Source organism: Lagenorhynchus albirostris, chromosome 9, assembly GCF_949774975.1.
Source record: "Lagenorhynchus albirostris chromosome 9, mLagAlb1.1, whole genome shotgun sequence".
NCBI classification, from domain to species: domain Eukaryota; kingdom Metazoa; phylum Chordata; class Mammalia; order Artiodactyla; family Delphinidae; genus Lagenorhynchus; species Lagenorhynchus albirostris.
In genome coordinates, this window is record NC_083103.1 from 94,171,953 (window position 1) to 94,192,013 (window position 20,061).

Consider the following 20,061-nt stretch of genomic DNA (forward strand, 5'->3'; position numbering starts at 1 on the left):
TGTTCAAGTTTTCGTTCATGGAACTTTCTAGATGGACCCTGGCTCCTTCCTTTTCTCTTGTTTGTTTAGGGACATGGGGAGGACACAGGGAAGGCGAGCAGTGAATTTGAGTTCCATCTTTGGTTCTTTCTCAAGCATACCTAACCCCCCATGCCCATCCCACCCAGATCTGCCCTGAATCTACTCACCGGATTTGGTACAAGTTGAAGACAAAATTAGACCCTAGAAAGACAATCAGAAAAGAGAGGGTTAGTACCTACAGGGAGAGCGGTCCATCACTCTTCTGGGAGCATCTAGTTCTCCCTCACCCCTGTCTGGAAGGTGTGGGGTGGCTAGGCAGGGCTGCAGGATGCCATGGGAGGTTCCCAGTCCCTCAGCGTCTGCCCTCCTGCCCCAGACCCATGGGTACACCCCTTCTTCCCAGACAGAACCACCAGTCTCTGAGGATAGATCCTGCCACTGGGGATCCCTCCATCAGGGGCACTGATTACTCTGCGAAGGAGGCTTGAATCCAGACTCTGTGACTTTAGCCTCATCCTCATCTATAAAAAAGAGAGACTAAAAATTTCATCTTCGCATGTAATTTTAAAAAAAATCATACTAGGCTTGTGCATTGGCACATAGTAGGTGCTCAACAGACATCCACGGAAGCTGTTGAACTTAACTGCAGATCTGGGAGATGTCCTCTGCCTCTTGGCACTCCAGCGTGCCCTCCCAGTCCTCCTGGGTCCTATGGGAAGGGCAGATATGGATCAGAGCTGGGAGCAGCCCAGCAAATTCCAGGACACGCCCAGTGAGGCTGAAGCATCAGCAAGCTCAGGAGAGAGTCCCAAGAGAGGGCAGGCGAGAGAGGCTCTAGGAGCCAGGGTAGGAGACAGCTGGAGCTTGGCCTGTCTAGCACATCACCCTCAGCCTTGTGGCCCGCACAGGCCTGGGAGGTGGACTCCTGTGAGCTCTGAAGGACAAGGAAGCTGACTGCTTGCTGGGGGAGAAGAGCCTCCACTCCCTCAGTAAAGGCCCCACCCGCTCCCCCCACACACCTCAAGCGCTCAGCCACCCACCCAAGTCTTCAACCACCGCGGCCACCACAGGAAATATTTTTGCATGACTCCGTGCTGAAGAGTTTGCAGCCCCGCCTGGCCTGAGCCCTCTCGCGGCCCCGTACTCCAACTGACTGCATCATGTTCCAAATGTCCTCTCCTCCCTCCCCACTGCCATCAAAATGACTGTCCCCTAGGAATCTGGATCCTGGCCAGCTAGTTCAGCTAAGTCATGCTAAGATGTGAATGTCTGATACCTGATTTTTTAGAGTCAGCTTGTTTCTCCAAAGTAACAGTCCTCTGACAGTAGAGATAATTTGGAGCTGGGAAGCCTTCCTGAAGCTGTAGGCTTTCTCCGTGTTGAAAAAGGCACTGCTGTTTGGGGAGAAGCCCAGGACGTCTCTCCTCTGCATGAAGCAGGAAGGGCAGCCTGGAGGGCCCCCGAGAGCAGAGACACACAGATCCTTGATCCTCTGCCCACAAAGCCCTCGTATGTGGTAGCAGGGTGTTAACCCCTGGGCTCTGTTTGCTGCTTATACTTATCATTTCTTCCCTGTTTGTGGTATGAGCTCTTGGTTAGATTTATATTTTATCTGTAAAGGCAAACCAAGAAAAAGAGCGAAAGAGAGGGAGGGAGAGAGAGAGAGAGACTGGAAACGTGCTGAAGCAGAAGTAGAGCAGGAAACCAGGTTTGTAGGGAGAAGCTGCCCATGGGGGCACATGGAGACAACCCACCCCTGCTGGGGCAGGGAAGGAAGAGGCAGGGCAGCCCCACTCCTGCTGGATGAGGGGCCAGGAGTGTGAAAGAATCATCTGATTCCCCATCTCCATGGCTTGGTGTCTTGAGGCTCCAGAGGTGTCCCCAAGAGGCCAGAGGTGCAAGGTTATGCACAGCCTTTGGTACCGCAGGCTTGCACGCGAAGCCCATGCCCATCGTTTGCAAAATGTGGGACCCGAGCAAACCCCTGTCCCTCGCAAGACTTCAATTTGCTCTTATGAAAAATAAGCATAATAATGAACACACATGGAGTTGTGGTGATTAGTGGAGATGCCATATATAGAGCACTTGGGAGAGGACCTGGCATACAGGAAGTGTTCAGTGGATGTTAATTACATCATTACTGTTGTTGTCATAATTATCATCAAGTAGTGAATTGTATTCTTAAATATTTCACAATTTCCCCCACCCTAGCCTTTCCCTCTCCCATGCCCCTGATCCTTCTTCCCATTAAAGCAGCCACGTTATTCTCTGAGAGAGTATGACAGCCAAATGCAGGGAGAAAGGGTCTCTCCTCCTACTTTTAGATTCCAAAAGCCCAGACCCTTAGAGAAATGGCAAGGATTCCCAACATAGACAAGAGACGAACAGAACCAAGATTACTCTTCTCAGTATACTAGGGGAAAATTTCCAGCCTGGGGGAGGGGAAGGGAGAAAGTGAGGTAAGAGAGATGGGAAAAAAGCACTGGAAAACATTGAAAAGATGTCAATGGGCCACAGAGAAAAAGTCCTTACTCCCCGATCGAAGTGGAGCCCCGGGGAGGCAACAGAATTCCCAGGTAGAGTTGTGGGATCCGAGAGCTGGACTGAGCCCCAGAGAGACAGCAGGAGCCCAGTAAGGGAGACCTTCAAGATGGTGGAGGAGTAAGACGTGGAGATCACCTTCCTCCCCATAAATACACCAGAAATACATCTACACGTGGAACAACTCCTACAGAACACCTACCGAACGCTGGCAGAAGACCTCAGACCTCCCAAAAGGCAAGAAACTCCCCACGTACCTGGGCAGGGCAAAAGAAAAAAGGAAAAACAGAGACAAAAGAATAGGGACGGGACCTGCAACAGTGGGAGGGAGCTGTGAAGGAGGAAAGGTTTCCACACACTAGGAAGCCCCTTCACTGGTAGAGAAGTGGGGGGGGGGCGGGCTTCAGAGCCACGGAGGAGAGCGCAGCAACAGGGGTGCGGAGGGCAAAGCGGAGAGATTCCCACACAGAGGATCGGTGCTGACCAGCACTCACCAGCCCGAGAGGCTTGTCTGCTCACCCGCCGGGGCGGGCGGGGCTGGGAGCTGAGGCTCGGGCGAGGTCAGACCCCAGAGAGAGGACTGGGGGTGGCTGAGTGAACACAGCCTGAAGGGGGCTAGTGCGCCACGGTTAGCCGGGAGGGAGTCCGGGAAAAAGTCTGCACCTGCCTAAGAGGCAAGAGACCATTGTTTCGGGATGCACGAGGAGAGGGGATTCAGAGCACCGCCTAAACGACCTCTAGAGACGGGCATGAGACGCTAAGGCTGCTGCTGCCGCCACCAAGAAGCCTGTGTGCGAGCACAGGTCACCATCCACACCCCCCTTCCGGGGAGCCTGTGCAGCCCGCCACTGCCAGGGTCCCGGGATCCAGGGACAACTTCCCCGGGAGAACACACGGCGCGCCTCAGGCTGGTGCAACGTCATGCCGGCCTCTGCCGCAGGCTCGCCCTGCACTCCGTACCCCTCCCTTCCCCCGGCCTGAGTGAGCCAGAGCCCCCAGTCCACTGCTCCTTGAACCCCGTCCTGTCTGGGCGGGAACAGACGCCCTCCGGCAACCTACATGCAGAGGTGGGTCCAAATCCAAAGCTGAACCCCGGGAACTGTGCAAACAAAGAAGAAAAACGGAAATCTCTCCCTGCAGCCTCAGGAGCAGCGGATTAAATCTCCACAATCAACTTGAGGTACCTGCATCTGTGGAATACCTGAATAGACAACGAATCATCCCAAAATTGAGGCGGTGGACTTTGGGAGCAACTGTAGACTTGGGGTTTGCCTTCTGCATCTAATCTGTTTCTGGTTTTATGTTCATCTTAGTTTAGTATTTAGAGTTTATTATCATTGGTGGATTTGTTTATTGATTTGGTTGCTCTCTTCCTTTTTTTTTTTTTTTTTTTTTTTTGCGGTACGCGGGCCTTTCACTGTTGTGGCCTCTCCCGTTGCGGAGCACAGGCTCCGGACGCGCAGGCTCAGCGGCCATGGCTCACGGTCCCAGCCGCTCTGCGGCATGTGGGATCTTCCCGGACCGGGGCACGAACCCGTGTCCCCTGCATCGGCAGGCGGACTCTCAACCACTGCGCCACCAGGGAAGCCCGCTCTCTTCCTTTTTTTATATATATATATAAATTTTTTTTTCGTTTTTCTCTTTTTGTGAGTGTGTATGTGTATGCTTCTTTGTGTGATTTCATATGCATAGCTTTGCTTTTACCATTTGTCCAAGGGTTCTGTCTGTCCTTTTTGTTTTTAGTATAGTATTTAGCGCATGTTATCATTGGTGGATTTGTTTATTGGTTTGGTTGCTCTCTTCTTTCTTTCTTTTTATATAACTTTTTAATTTTTATTTTTAATAATTTTTTTACTTTAATAACTTTTTAAAATTTTATTATATTTTCTTTCTTTCTTTTTTTTCCTCCCTTTTCATTTGAGCTGTGTGGCTGACAGGGTCTTGGTGCTCCGGCCGGGTGTCAGGCCTGTGCCTCTGAAGTGGGAGAGACGAGTTCAGGACATTGGTGCACCAGAGACCTCCCGGCTCCACGTAATATCAAACAGCGAAAGCTCTCCCAGAGATCTCCATCTCAATGCTAAGACCCAGCCCCACTCAACAACCAACAAGCTACAATGCTGGACACCCTATGCCAAACAACTAGCAAGACAGGAACACAACCCCACCCATTAGCAGAGAGGCTGCCTAAAATCATAATAAGGTCACAGACACCTCAAAACACACCACTGGACGCAGTCCTGCCCAACAGAAAGAAAAGATCCAGCCTCATCCACCAGAACACAAGCACCAGTCCCCCCCGCACCAGGAAGCCGACACAACCCACTGAACCAACCTTAGCCACTGGGGTCAGACACCAAAAACAACAGAAACTACAAACCTGCAGCCCTACCCCAAACACAGTAAGTTAAGCAAAATGAGAAGACAGAGAAACACACAGCAGTTGAAGGAGCAAGGTAAAAACCCATCACACCAAACAAATGAAGAGGAAATAGGCAGTGTACCTGAAAAAGAATTCAGAGTAATGATAGTAAAATGATCCAAAATCTTGGAAATAGAATGAAGAAAATGCAAGAAATGTTTAACAAGGACCTAGAAGAACTAAAGAGCAAACAAACAATGATGAACAACACAATAAATGAAATTAAAAATTCTCTAGAAGGAATCATAGCAGAATAACTGAGGCAGAAGAACGGATAAGTGACCTGGAAGATAAAATAGTGGGAATAACTACCACAGAGCAGAATAAAGAAAAAAGAATGAAAAGAATTGAGGACAGTCTCAGAGAGCTCTGGGACAACATTAAACGCACCAACATTCAAATTATAGGGGTCCCAGAAGAAAAAGAGAAAAAGAAAGGGACTGAGAAAATATTTGAAGAGATTGTAGTTGAAAAGCAAATATTTTCTCCATTCTGAGGGTTGTCTTTTCATCTTGTTTATGGTTTCCTTTGCTGTGCAAAAGCTTTTAAGTTTCATTAGGTCCCATTTGTTTATTTTTGTTCTTATTTCATTACTCTAGGAGGTGGATCAAAAAAGATCTTGCTATGATTTATGTCAACTAAAAATAGAATTACCATATGATCCAGCAATCCCACTACTGGGCATATACCCAGAGAAAACCATAATTCAAAAAGACACATGCACCCCAATGTTCACTTTAGCACTATTTACAATAGCCATGTCATGGAAGCAACCTAAGTGTCCATTGACAGATGAATGGATAAAGAAGATGTGGCACATATATACAACGGAGTATTACTCAGCCAAAAAAGGAAAAAACTGAGTTATTTGTAGTGAGGTGGATGGACCTAGAGTCTGTCATACAGAGTGAAATAAGTCAGAAAGAGAAAAACAAATACCGTATGCTAACACATATATATGGAATCTAAAAAAACAAAAAAAATTGTTCTGAAGAGCCTAGGGGCAGGACAAGAATAAAGACGCAGGTGTAGAGAACGGAATTGAGGACACGGGGAGTAGGAAGGGTAAGCTGGGACGAAGTGAGAGAGTGGCATGGACATATGTACACTACCAAATGTAAAATAGATCGCTAGTGGGAAGCAGCTGCATAGCACAGGGAGATCAGCTCGGTGCTTTGTGACCACCTAGAGGGGAGGGATAGGGAGGGTGGGAGGGAGGCGCAAGAGGGAGGGGATATGGAGATATATGTATACATATAGCTGATTCACTTTGTTATACAGCAGAAACTAACACAATATTTCAAAGCAATTATACTCCAATAAAGATGTTAAAAATAAAATAAAGGAAGTTTACAGGAAGAGAAAGATTTAGGAAGCAAACTGAAGAACACATAATATTTTTATGGAGATAATATATTCAATAGAAATAGAAAGTAATAGAATAGATATCATTAAAAACTAAATTACTAACAAAGAAAAAACTTGAGGAAAGCACAGAGGATGGGAAGAAAAATACAAAGCGATTAAAGAAATTAGAGGAAAAACTAATACTTATGGAAGACCAAGATAATCCTACTAAGGAAAATTGGCAATCCTGAGGTAGAGAACCCAATAAATTAAATAGAAAATGTTTTCAAATATATAGTAAAAGAGAATTTCCCTGAATGGGGGGTGGGGTGGGGTGGGGAATGGCATCTGCCAATTAAGTGTATACCAGGTTCTAGGAAATACTGATTCAGAATACTGAAGATCAATGTACATTCTAATTAAAGTGCTGTTCCAGTTATTAAGCTATTGTTTCTCAACTTCAAGCCCACCCTCTATATCCAGTTTTGTGATGTTACAGCTGGGACTCTGCAGACCCCATTTCTCCTTTGCCAGACAGGGGAGGTTCTGCCAATAGAGGTTGACACCGGGAGACTGAAAGACTGGAGGATAAAGAAGGGACTTGCTCAGTTCTGTCTACTTCCCGTTGTCTTCTTGTGGATTTCCTACTACTGTCAACATCGCCTATTGCTTCTTTTTCACCCCAGCAGTTTCTTCTACAGTTGGGTCTAGTTTTCAGTTTTTCCAAAGTCATAAAACCAGTCTCATTACTCCCTACCCTCCGCTCCAGAAGCATGAGCATCAGACAGTCAAAGCCCCGTCCCCCAAAGGTCTGAGGTTCTCCTCAAATCTCCATGCTTTAATAGTTCCAGGTTCTTTACTTTGTTCTCCCAGTCCTACGGGTAGTAGCTCTTCTTGCAATTGCTACCTCCATGATACCTTAGTATTCTCTATCTGCCTTATCACTTAGCTAGGTAGCAATTCTCTATAATAAATTCTCTCTGTTAAAATACCTGGTAAGGTTTCTGTTTCCTTTACTGGACCCTGACTTTCCAGGCAGAAATATAAAAACCTTTTAGGGGAAGGGCAGGGTGATGAAACATAATTTAGGCTGATCTCAGCTTTCTTCACAGAAAATTAATGCCAGGAGACAATAGATCATTGTCTACAAAGTTCTAAGGGGAAAAGAAAAAAGTGAAACCCCAGAAATATTTTATCCAGCCAAGGTATTGATCAAATATAAAGACAATAGGCAGACATTCTCAAATATAAAAGAACTTAAGGAACAGAATCACTGTTTTTTGTCCCAACTGCAGTTGGTGGGGAGAATGGCACCAGAATGGCCCTGAGCAAGATGAAGAGGGTGTCTGTGGTGGAGAGCTGTTTAATGCAAGGTGTCTGATTCCACGTGGGGTGAGGAAGATGTCCATGAGGAGGGGATGCCTGGTATGAGGAGTCAGGTAAAAGAGGAAAGAGGAAGGTAGTCAAACATGGGATGTCAGGTACCAAGCAGGGTGATAAGGGTATCAGTGCTGGAGAGGGGAGCAGCAGAGATAGGAATTGATTATAACAGAGGATTCATCCAAAAAGTAAATATATTAAGAAAAATGGAAGCCAGATTTCTCACTATTGGGAAAAGGAATTACAAATACAAAAATGGAGCAACCTAGACTAAGCCTTGCGGTATTAGATTGGATTGGAGTTATTAATGTGAATTCACGTTTTCTACATATATAAATAGGTACAGAAATAAATGTTGATGTGTATATATGTAGCTCTATCTTCTAAGAGGACTTGAGAGCAATTATGACTCAATATCAGTGAACACATCTACCACCAAAATCTTGGCTTCTAAATGCCATTTTTCACTGTAAGAAACCAGGGCTCTTTGGATAAAGGGCTGATTTCAGACTGACGGGGAAAATACAAGATGAACTTGAAAACCTTCTTGTGTCTCCCATCTCCAAAAAAGAAAGCCCTAAAGAATACTGGGGACATGTCAAAAAGACATATAAGCCAGCTTCTATTGGCCAAATCATGATAGTTGAAGCATCAGAATAAATCATTACATAACAACACATTGAATAAAACAGAAACCATAAATCCATACAAATATTAATTAACTAATTAAAAGTTTATAAAAATAGAGTTGCCACATGATCCAGCAATCCCACTTCTGAACAGTTATCCAGACAAAACTATAATTCAAAAAGATACATGCACCCCTATGTTCATAGCAGCACTATTCACAACAACCAAGACATGAAAACAACCTAAATGTTCATCAACAAATGAATGGATAAAGAAGATGTGTTACATATAAACAATGGAATACTACTCAGCCATAAAAAAGAATGAAATAATGCCATTTGCAGCAACATGGATGGACCTAGAGATTATCATATTAAGTGAAGGAAGTCAGAAAGAGGAATACAAATACCATATGATGTCACTTATATGTGGAATCTAAAATATGACACAAATGAACTTATCTGTGAAGTAGAAACAGACTCACAGACATAGATAACAGACTTGTGGTTGCCAGGGGGGAAGTGGGTGGGGGAGGGATGGATTGGGAGTTTGGGATTAGCAGATGCAAACTACTATATATAAAATAGACAAAAAACAAGGTTCTACTGTATAGCACAGGGAACTATGTTCAATATCCTGTGATAAAGCATAATGGAAAAGAATATGAAAAAGAATGTACATATATATATATATGTATGTGTGTATAACTGAATCACTTTGCTGTACAGCAGAAATTAACACAACATTGAAAATCAACTATACTTTGATCAAATAAATTTTTTAAAAAGTTTAGTGCCTAATGGCATATTTACATGGTTTCAAAGTCCCTCCCCGCAAAATACCTTTTAATAATAAAGAGAAGGCTTCCCTGGTGGCACAGTGGTTGAGAGTCCGCCTGCCGATGCAGGGGTCCGGGAAGATCCCACATGCCGCGGAGCGGCTGGGCTCGTGAGCCATGGCCGCTGAGCCTGCGCGTCCAGAGCCTGTGCTCCGCAACGGGAGAGGCCACAACAGTGAGAGGCCCGCGTACCGCCAAAAATAATAATAATAATAATAATAATAATAAAGAGAAAGAAGAGTAACTTTACAGAGGGGAAGCCTGGCAAACACCACAATAATCAAGTGATCAAAGTGAACATCATCAATATGACACAAACACAAACGGTGTGCCTTCTGCTACGACGCAATATGAAGCACACAACGTCACTTCCGTGACATTATTGCCAAAGACGTAGAACCCAAGCCTCAGAGTGCGGAGACATCATACAAACCCGAATTGAGGGCATTTTACGCAATAGCTGGCCTGCAATCTTCCACTGTAAAAGTCATAAAAATCAAGAGAAGATTGAGGAAATGTTCCAGACGGAAGCAGACTAGAAAGACCTGAGAACTAAATGCAACCTGTGATTCTGAATTGGATTCTTTTTCTATAAAAGCCATTATGGGGGCAATTGACAAAACTTGAAGAATCTAAGGATTAGATGGAAATAATGTATTGATTTAATTTTCTGATTTTGATCATTGTATCATGGTTATGTAGGGAAATGTCTTTATAGGGAACAGACTCTAGAGTATTCAGGTGTGATAGGGCATTAGGTCAATAACTTACTCTCAAATTATTCAGGGAGAAAAAGGTTTGGTTTACTTTTTAAAAAATATATTTCTAACTTTTCTGTAAACTTTTAATCATTTCAAAATATAATTTGATAATTTTTTACATGTGGCTGGTCTCTATTTACTGATTTACAAAATCTCAAGACATTTTGTAAACGAAAAAGCAAAGTTTAAATGGATACAGTATAGGGCTTCCCTTGTGGCGCAGTGGTTGAGAGTCCGCCTGCCGATGCAGGGGACACGGGTTCCTGCCCAGGTCCGAGAGGATCCTACATGCCGCGGAGCGGCTGGGCCCGTGAGCCATGGACGCTCACAGTAATTGGTAGGTTATGAAGGCTACTTCATAACCTCACCCCGTGGGATATGTTTTAAAATCTACTCTCCTGTTTGGTTCTAAGACCTTTGACGAGTATTTTCCAATGATTTTGGAGGTAATAAGTTTAAATAGGATTTAGACTTGATAAACTCCTGTGTGTTTTCTTCCATATTCCTTTATGTGCTGCCTTATTAACACAGTCAAGGGGCTTCTCCTATTGTTGTTATTGTCACTGTTGTTTTGACTTCCTGATAATGTCCTTGTAAAATCAAGAAAGTCTGGAGCAAGACTCACATTTATTCACACATGGAATGGTTAAGACAGACTTTAGTTTTCAGTGATTAAATATGAAAGTTTCAAAAGGCACCTCAGAGGAAAGTTTACATGAAGTTTCAGAAGACTGTCTGACAGCAAGAAATCCCTTGCAGAATTCTAGAATCGCTTGGCAATACAGAACGGAAATTAAGAGTTTGGGTGCTGGTGCCAAACACACATGAGTTTGAATCTCAGCTTTACCATTTACTTACAATGTGTCCTTGAGCAAGGGACTTAATCTCTCTAAAACTCAGTTTATTTATCTGTGAAATAAAAATAAAATTATCTACTGTCTATTATAGATTTTTTTGGAAATAATATGTGTCTACCACAAAGAGAGCACTTAATAAGTATTAACCGTAGTAATTGTTGCTGTTGCTGTTGGTTACTTTAAAAAAAATAACTGCTTTCTCAATCTCACAGTTCTAAATATGGATTAAAACAGACTCATGGTCCACAATGTAAAGCGTAAAAGTAAAAGGGAAATGGCTATTTTCTATATGCACCATGATATTCATCACAAGAATCTTAAGAAGGAGGAGCCAGCCACCTTATCACAACATTAGCCCAAGGATGGAGCTGTTAGTGAAAATTCCCTTGGAATATGTGTCCATCGAGCTGCCCATTACTCTGTAAGTGGTTCTAAGGGTTCAACTGCTGTTTAGCAAATGAAGAAACATCTATTCAAGAACATCTACAAAAATTTGGTAAGAAAAGTAAGAATGTGTGGTATTTGAACCAAGACCATGGCCTCCCTCCTTTCACTCAGCTCATCAAGGCAGAAACTCCACTCCAGGTTTCTGCTTCCAAGAACACAGGTCTCCCTCTCCCCACAGTAACCAGCTAGAGGGCTTTTTTCCCAGGAAGAACAGGACTTCAGCATTTCTCATCCTGGCCCCAGCTACTGTTGCTAAGGCTAAGTTCCAGGTGAGTACAGTTGAGAATTGGGGTCTCTTTCCTCCATCCACTCCCCTCTCATGAGATGGAGGTTCTACCTTGGGTAGGGCACGCTGAGAATATTGGGGCCCCGACTGCCCTCATTAGCAGTGGTTTCACAAAGGAGAGGCAAGCCAAGAGGATCTCAGGCTACTGTCTGCACCTACTGATTGCTCAGCTCCTAGAGCATTGTCACTCAAAGAGAGATTTGTCATTGTTCCCACCCCCACCTCCAGAGCTCCAGAGATTTTTCCTAGGGGGAAAGCAGTCCATAAAACAAATAGCTCACCATGTCTTCCCAAAGGAACTGACTTTCTTTGCAAAAGAGCATGGAAAAGTTCAAACCTAATGTTTGCTCTCAAGACCGTGGAGATTGTGGAGAAAAGCAAATAGAGGGATATTCGTGGATTTAATGAAGCTATAGCCCAGACTATACACTGGATAGTTTATAAGACAGAATCAGAGAATAAAACAGCTGAGAGGAACCCACTGGGGTCAGAACAAATCTCAAACACATACTTCAAAAACTATTCCTTCAAAGGAGTCACAATTTGATCAGATTCACTTATAGAGCAATTTGCACCCCAGAGCACTGTTGAAAACATTAGAGCAACCAGCAAGCAATTAGTGAAATGTAACAGCTGGGTATAGTCAAGATAAGCAAGAAAGAGAGTCCTACAAATACCACTGTCATCCAAGGGGCTGTGGGCATACTCAAAGCTATTACATCTCCCTGAGGAGAAGCATCAGAGGCCGAATACTGGTGGCGTGAAATAGACTCCACTAAAACAATCCAGCAAATCACAAAAAAATAAACAAGAAATAACAACAAATCTGGAAGGGGAAGGACTAGGAATTGCCAAAATATATCATCTAAAATGTCAAGTTTTCAACAAAAACAAATATAAGAGGCAAGAAAAGAAATAGGAAAATGTAAACCATATACCAGAAAAAAAAAAAAAGCAGGCAAAATGAACTGCCTGGGAGAGCAGCTAGATTATAGATTTAACAGAAAAAGACTTCAAAATAGTCATTATAAGCATGTTCAGAGTACTAAAGGAAAGCGTGCTAAAGAAGTAAAGAAAGGTATGATAACAGTGTCACATCAAATAAAGAACATCAATAAAGCAATAGAAATTATTTTAAAAAACAAATTGAAACTTGGGAGTTTAAAAATACAGTAAGTGAGATAAAAAAATTCTTTAGAAGGGCTCAAAAGTAGATTTGAACTGGCAGAAGAAAGAATTAAAGAACTTGAATCACTAGACCAATAGAGATTATACAAGCCAAAAAAAGAGAGGAAAAAAAAACGAAGAGAAGTGAATTAGGCCCAGAGAATTGTGAGACACTATAAAGTGCACCAACATATGTGTAATCAGAGTATCAGAATGAGAGGAGAGAGAGAAAAGACCAGAGAAAATATTCCAAAATATAGTGGCAGAAAACTTCCCAAATTTATGAAAAAGTAACCTACACATCCAAGAAGCTTAATGAACTCCAGATAAGATCACAAAGAGATCCACAAACACACATCATAGTAAAACATGCCAGGGGTGGGGGAAGAAAAAAAGACAAGGAAAAAGTCTTGAGAGCATCAAGAGAAAAACAGCTCATTGCTTACAAGGAATCCCAATAAGATTAGCAGCTAGCTTCTTAGCACAAACAATGTAGGCCAGAAGCAGTGGAATAACATATTCAAATTGCTCAAATTTTTACCAAAAAACTGTCAATCAAGAATCTTATATTCAGCAAAGCTATCTTTCAAAAATGAAGGTGCAATAAAGACTTTCCCAGAAAAAAAAAAAAAAAGCTAAGAGAATTTGCTGCTAGCAGTCCCACCTTTAAAGAAATACTAAAGTATATTCTTCAGGCTGAAAGCAAACAATCCCACATTATCACTTGAGTACACACACACACATACACACACACACAAAGGTAATTGTGTACCACTAAAGGTAATTATGTAATTATTTTTTAAAGTATGAGTATTTCTTTCCTTCCTTCTTATAACTGATTAAAAAGAAATTGTATAAATAATATGTAGATAATGTAATGTTGGGCCTACAACATATACAAATGTAAATAACACCATAAAGGAAGTGGGTAGGAACAAAGCTCTTTTGGGCTAAGGAAATAACTGCAGTTAGTAAAGTAATAAGTATAACAGTGTTTTGTTGGGTTTGTAACATTAAGAGATATACATAACAACAATATACAAAAGCAGGTAATAGAGCTATATAGAAGTAATATTTCTATACATCACTGGAACTAAGCTAGTATATAAATCTGAAGCTAATTCTGATAAGCTAAGCTATATATGGTAAACCTTAGAGCAACCACTAAGAAGAAAAAAAAAGGTAAAAAAATATTAAAGGAATTAAAATGCTACATTAGAAAATATCTACTTAATGCAAAAGAAATCAGTGAAAGAGGACTAGGGGAACAAAAAAATGACATGGGTCATATAGAAAACAGAAAGTAAAATGTCAGCTATAAACCCACCATAGCAATAATGGCCTTAAATGTAAATGGATTAAACAATCAAATAAAAAAGCAAAGATTATCAGACTGGATTAAAAAGAACAACATGGCCCAACTATATGCTGTCTACGGGAGAGGCAATTTAGTTATACCTTCTGTAAAATAGTTGTAGCTAAAGTAGTGATTAGAGGGAAATTTATAGTTGTAAATGCACGCTTTAAGAAAGAAGAAATATCTCAAATCAATAGCCAAACCTTCCACCATAAGACACTGGTAAAGGGAAGACAAACTAAACCTAGAGCAAGCAGAAGAAAGGAAATAGTAAAGATTAGAGTGGACATTAATGAACAACAAATAGAAAAACAAAAGAGAACATAAAGGAAAACAGAAGTTGGTTCTTTGAAAAGATCAACAAAACTGACAAACCTTTAGCTAGATTGATCAAGAAAAAAGAAAGAAAGAAAACACTCAAATAACTAGAATCAGAGATGAATGAGGGGACATTACTACCAAACTTTCAAAAATTAAAAAAGATTATAAAGGAATACTGTGAACAACTGTACACCAACAAATTGTATAACTTAGATAAAATGGACAAATTCCTAGAAAGACACAAACTTCTAAAACTGACTCAAGAAGAAATAGACTATCTGAGTAAGTGTAACAAGTAAAGAGATTTAATTAGTAATCAAAAATCTACCCGCAAAGAAAAGCCCAAGCCCAGACAGCTTGACTACTGAATTCTACCAAACATTTAAAAAAGAATACCAATTCTCCATAAATTCTCCCAAAAAATAAAAGAGAAGGGAATACTTCCCAACTCATTTTATCAGGCCAGTATTACCCTAATACCAAAAGCAGACAAAGACATCACAAGAAAATTATAAGCAAATGTCTCTTATGAAAACAAACACAAAAATCCTCTACAAAATACTAGCAAACTTACTCCAGCAACATATTAAAAAAATTATACTCGATGTCCATATGGGATTCATTCCAGAAATCCAAAGTTGTTTCAACATCTGAAAATCAATTAATATAAAACATCATATCAAAAGAATAAAAAACAAAAATCACATGATCACCTCAATAGATGCAGAAAAGGCGCTTGACAAAATGCAACACCCCTTCATGATAAAAACACTGAACAAACTAGGAATAAAAGGGAACTTCCTCAAACTTGATAAAAGGCCTTTATGAGAAACCCACAGCTAATATCAGACTTAATGATAAAAAGACTGATTTCCTCCTAAGATCAGCAACAGAAAAGATGTCCATTCTTGCCACTTCTATTCAACATCGTACTGGAGGTTCTAGCCCAGGAAGTTAAGGCAATAAAAAGAAATAAATGGCATCCACATTGGAAGGGAAGAAATGAAACTATTCTATTCACAGATTATATCTGATACATTAAAAAAAACCCTAAGAAATCCACTTGTGTATTAGAACTAATAAACAAGTTCAGCAAGATTGCAGGATAGAAGCTCAATATACAAGACTGTTGTCTCTTCATACACTTGAAATGAACAATCCAAAAATGAAATTAAGAAAATATTAGTTCACAATAGCATCAAAAAGAATAAAATGCTTAGAAATTAATTTAACAAAATAAGTGTAAAACTTATACTCTGAATATTACAAGTCACTGTTGGAAAAAAATAAAGAAGATCTAATTAGATGGGAAAACACTCCTTGTTTATGGATCAGAAGACTTAACATTGTTAAAATGGCCGTATTCCCCAAATTGATCTTCAGGTTCAACGCATCCCAGTCAGAATCCCAGGGACCTCCTTATAGATATTGACAAGCTGATTCTAAAATTCACATAGAATTGCCAGGGACTTAGGGTACGTAAAACAGTCTTGAAAAATAAGAGAAAAGTAGGAGGACTCACATCTTCCAATTTTAAAACTTACTACAAACCAACGGTAATCAAGACAGTGTGGTCCTACACAAGGATAAACACATAGATCAGTGGAATAGAATTGAGAATCCAGGAATAAACCCATCCTTCTATAATCAGTTGAATTTTCTTTTTACAAAAATGCCAAAACTACTCAACGGACAAAGAATCGTCTTTTCAATAAATGGTGCTGAGACAACTGGATAGCCACATGCAAAAGAATGAAGCTGGACCCTTACCTAACCATATACAAAAGTTAACTCAAATGAGTCAAAGACCTAAGCATAAGAGCTAAAACTATAAAGCTCTTAGAACAAAATATAAAGGTAAATCTTTACTACCTTGGATTTGGCAAATAATTCTTAGATAAGACACCAAAAGCATAAGTAATGAAAGAAAAATAGATAAATTGAACTTCATTAAAATTTAAAATTTTGGTGTTTTGAAAGACACCATCAATAAAGTGAAAAAGATACCCCACACAGAATGGGAGAAAATATTTGCAAATTATGTATCTTATAATAACTCTTATAACTTAATAATAAAATTTTTTTAATGAGCAAAGGATCTGAATAGATATTTCTTTTTTTTTAACATCTTTATTGGAGTATAATTGCTTTACAATGGTGTGTTAGTTTCTGCTGTATAACAAAGTGAATCAGCTATACGTATACATATATCCCCATATCCCTTCCCTCTTGCGTCTCCCTCCCACCCTCCTTATCCCACCTCTCTAGGTGGTCACAAAGCACAGAGCTGATCTCCCTGTGCTATGCGGCTGCTTCCCACTAGCTATCTATTTTACATTTGGTAGTGTATATATGTCCATGTCACTCTCTCACTTCATCCCAGCTTACCCTTCCCCCTCCCCATGTCCTCAAGTCCATTCTCTACGTCTTTTGAATAGATATTTCTATAAGGAAGATATATACATGACCAATAAGCACATGAAAAGATACTTGCAACGTCATTAGTCATTAGGGAAATGCAAACCAAAACCACAATGAGATACCACTTCAAATCCACTAGGATGGCTGGATTCCAAAAGTCAGATATTAAGTGCTGATGAGAATGTAGAGAAATCAGAACCCTCATATAGTGCTGGTGGGAATGTAAAATGGTGCAGCTGCTTTGGAAAATATCTGGCAGTTCCTCAAACATTGTGTACCACATGATCCAGCAATTCCACTCCTAGATATACACCCAAAAGAAAACATTAACCCACACAAAAACTCATACATGAATGTTTCTAGCAGCGTCACTCATACTAACTGAAAAATAGAAAAACCCAAACAGCAATCAACAGACAAATGGATAAACAAAATGTGGTATATCCATACAATGGTATGTTATTTGGCCATAAAAAAGAATAAAGTACGATACATGCTACAACTTGGATGAACCACGAAAACATTATGCTAAGTGAAAGAAGCCAGTCACAAAAGTCCTCATATTATTTGATTCCATTCATATGAAAGTCTTGAATAGGAAAATCTATAGAAACAGAAAGTAGTTTATTGTTTGCTTTGGGGTAGGAGGTAGAAGGGAAGGGGGTTTACAGCTAAAGGAAAGGGTTTTTCTGGAGGTAGGTGATGAAAATGTTCTAAAATTGACTGTGTGTCCCAAATTGTGTGAGAGTGAGGTAGTGATAGGAGTAAAAAAAGACTTTCCAGTTTTACCTTAGTATGAGATTGAACCATATAAAATTGCCATTTTTGTAAGTCAAGAACAGATATCATAAATTTCATACCATTTTAATTTTTTGCAACAGGAATACTTGCGTAATAAAAATATTACTGAAGAAGACTAACCAATCTCATAGTAACAATAAAAGAACAAGTACCTCTTTTTTTAAGACTAGACACAGGAGTTGGGAGGAATGAATAGGTGGAACACAGAGAATTTTTAGGGCAGTGAAAATACGCTGTATGATACCATACTATTGGATACATGTCATTATACATCTGTCGAAAACCATAGAATGCACACCACCCAAAGTGAGCCCTAATGTACACTGTGGACCTTGGGTGATATTGATGTGTCAACGTAAGTTCATCAGTTATAATAAATGTCCCCCTCTGGTGGGTGATGTTGATAAAATGAGAAAGGCTTTGTGTGGGGGGGGTCAGGGGATATATGGGAAATTTCTGTACCTTCCCTTCAACTTTGCTGTGAACGTAAAACTTCTCTAAAAAGTAAATTCTCAATTAAAAAAAAAAAACTAGACACATTGGTTTGCTTACTGTCCTCCCCCCCACCAAATTTTAATCTCACTTTTCCCTTTCTTTCAATCCAATTTCATGAATGAGCTGACAGAGGATTTCAGGCAGATCTTCCTAACTCTTGGGCACCAGAAAACTGGCTTTAGTGGTATGAGATCATGGAATGAGACTTGAAGCTGAGCCATCTGGAGGGTGAAATATTGTTACTTTGGGCAAGATCAAGTTTTAATCCTCACCTTTGTCAAAATGGAGATAAAAATATTAACTTTGCACAGTTATTGTGAAGAAAAAGTGAGATGTGTGTGAAAAGAGGGGTGCAGTATGGTTCCTGACACGTAGCAGATATTCCATAAATTACTTTCATTCTCTGAAGATGAAAATTTTTAGAGCAGCATTAGAGTGTTGGCAGCTTTGCATCGATCTAACTGCTGTCTCTGACCATCAGAACAGAAATCAGCTAGGCACCAAGCCACATGACCCCACACAGATCTCCACCTACTGAAGTTGCTCAAAAGTCTACTTTTGAATGCTAACGCAAGAATGAGGGTGGGCAGAAATGGTCTCCTGAGAGATCACAATCTCCCATGACATAAAATGGGACTGAGTGTTGGGCCCCTTTCTCTTTAAGTGATGTCACATGATCAGATACCCCTTTTAAATTAGATAGATATGTGGTCTCCCTTCAAGCACACAGGAAGATAAGCATCACCTTTGATACCAATGATAGGTTTATGAAGAACCAGGGGGAGGCCTCAAGAAATTCTAAGTGCTGGTTCCTGCCTATGCAGAAATGCAATCTAACGCCAGATGGTTCTCTGCCTACGCAGCCCTGGGCCTCAACACATCCCTGTGTATCCTGGACCTCAGCTTGAGACGGAGCCAAGTTCCCCCCATGATTTAGACAAGTCAGGGCAGGTGTAGAGCAGGTGTTCCCAAATGATCCCCTAAGGATCTTTCAAAGAATGGAGCTACTCCAGACCTGTCCAATCCAACTCTGCAGACGGGGAGCCCAGGAATCTGTAATTTCCTTTTTTTTTTCCTTTTTTTTGAGTTTGATCTTTTTCTAATTCTTTTTTATTGAAATGTAGTTGATTTACAATGCTGTGTCAATCTCTGCTGTACAGCAAAGTGACTCAGTTATACACATACAGACATTCTTTTTTTATATTCTTTTCCATTATGGTTTATCACAGGATATTCATCATAGTTCCCTGTGCTATACATTAGGAGCTTGTTGTTTATCCATTCTAAACGTAACAGTTTGCATCTACCAACCCTAAACTCCCAGTCCATCCCTCTCCTTCCCCCAACCCCCTCGGCAACCACAAGTCTGTTCTCTATGTCTATGAGTCTGTTTCTGTTTTGTAGATCGGTTTATTTGTGCCATGTTTTAGGGAATCTGTAATTTTCAATAAGCTCCCCCAGGGGATTCTCTTGCAGACAGGCTGCCACCGTTTAGGTTTAAAGATCAGAGGGGTGCAATCAAAATATGGGCAGAAGACCTAGATAGACATTTCTCCAGAGAGGACATCCAGATGGCCAAGAAGCACAGGAAAAGCTGCTCAACATCACTAATTCTTAGAGAAACGCAAATCAAAACTACAATGAGGTATCACCTCACACCAGTTAGAATGGGCATCATCAGAAAATCTACAAACGACAAATGCTGGGGAGGGTGTGGAGAAAAGGGAACCCTCTTGCACTGTGGGTGGGAATGTAAGTTGATACAGCCACTAGGGAGAACAGTATGGAGGTTCCTCAAAAAATAAAAATAGAATTACCATATGACCCAGCAATCCCACTACTGGGCATATACCCTGAGAAAACCATAATTCAAAAAGACACATGCACCCCAATGTTCATTGCAGCACTATTTACAATAGCCAGGTCATGGAAGCAACCTAAATGTCCATTGACAGACGAATGGATAAAGAAG

At 40.9% G+C, this 20,061-nt stretch overlaps 1 protein-coding gene across 1 annotated transcript in view; it reads right to left on the bottom strand.

Moving 5' to 3' along the window:
- SMIM35 (small integral membrane protein 35) overlaps positions 1 to 20,061 on the bottom strand; it is a 115,123-nt gene that overhangs the window by 10,356 nt on the left and 84,706 nt on the right. Inside the window, 1 exon segment of the mRNA XM_060160893.1 lies at positions 189 to 222. Coding sequence (XP_060016876.1) covers positions 189 to 222 — 34 coding nt within the window.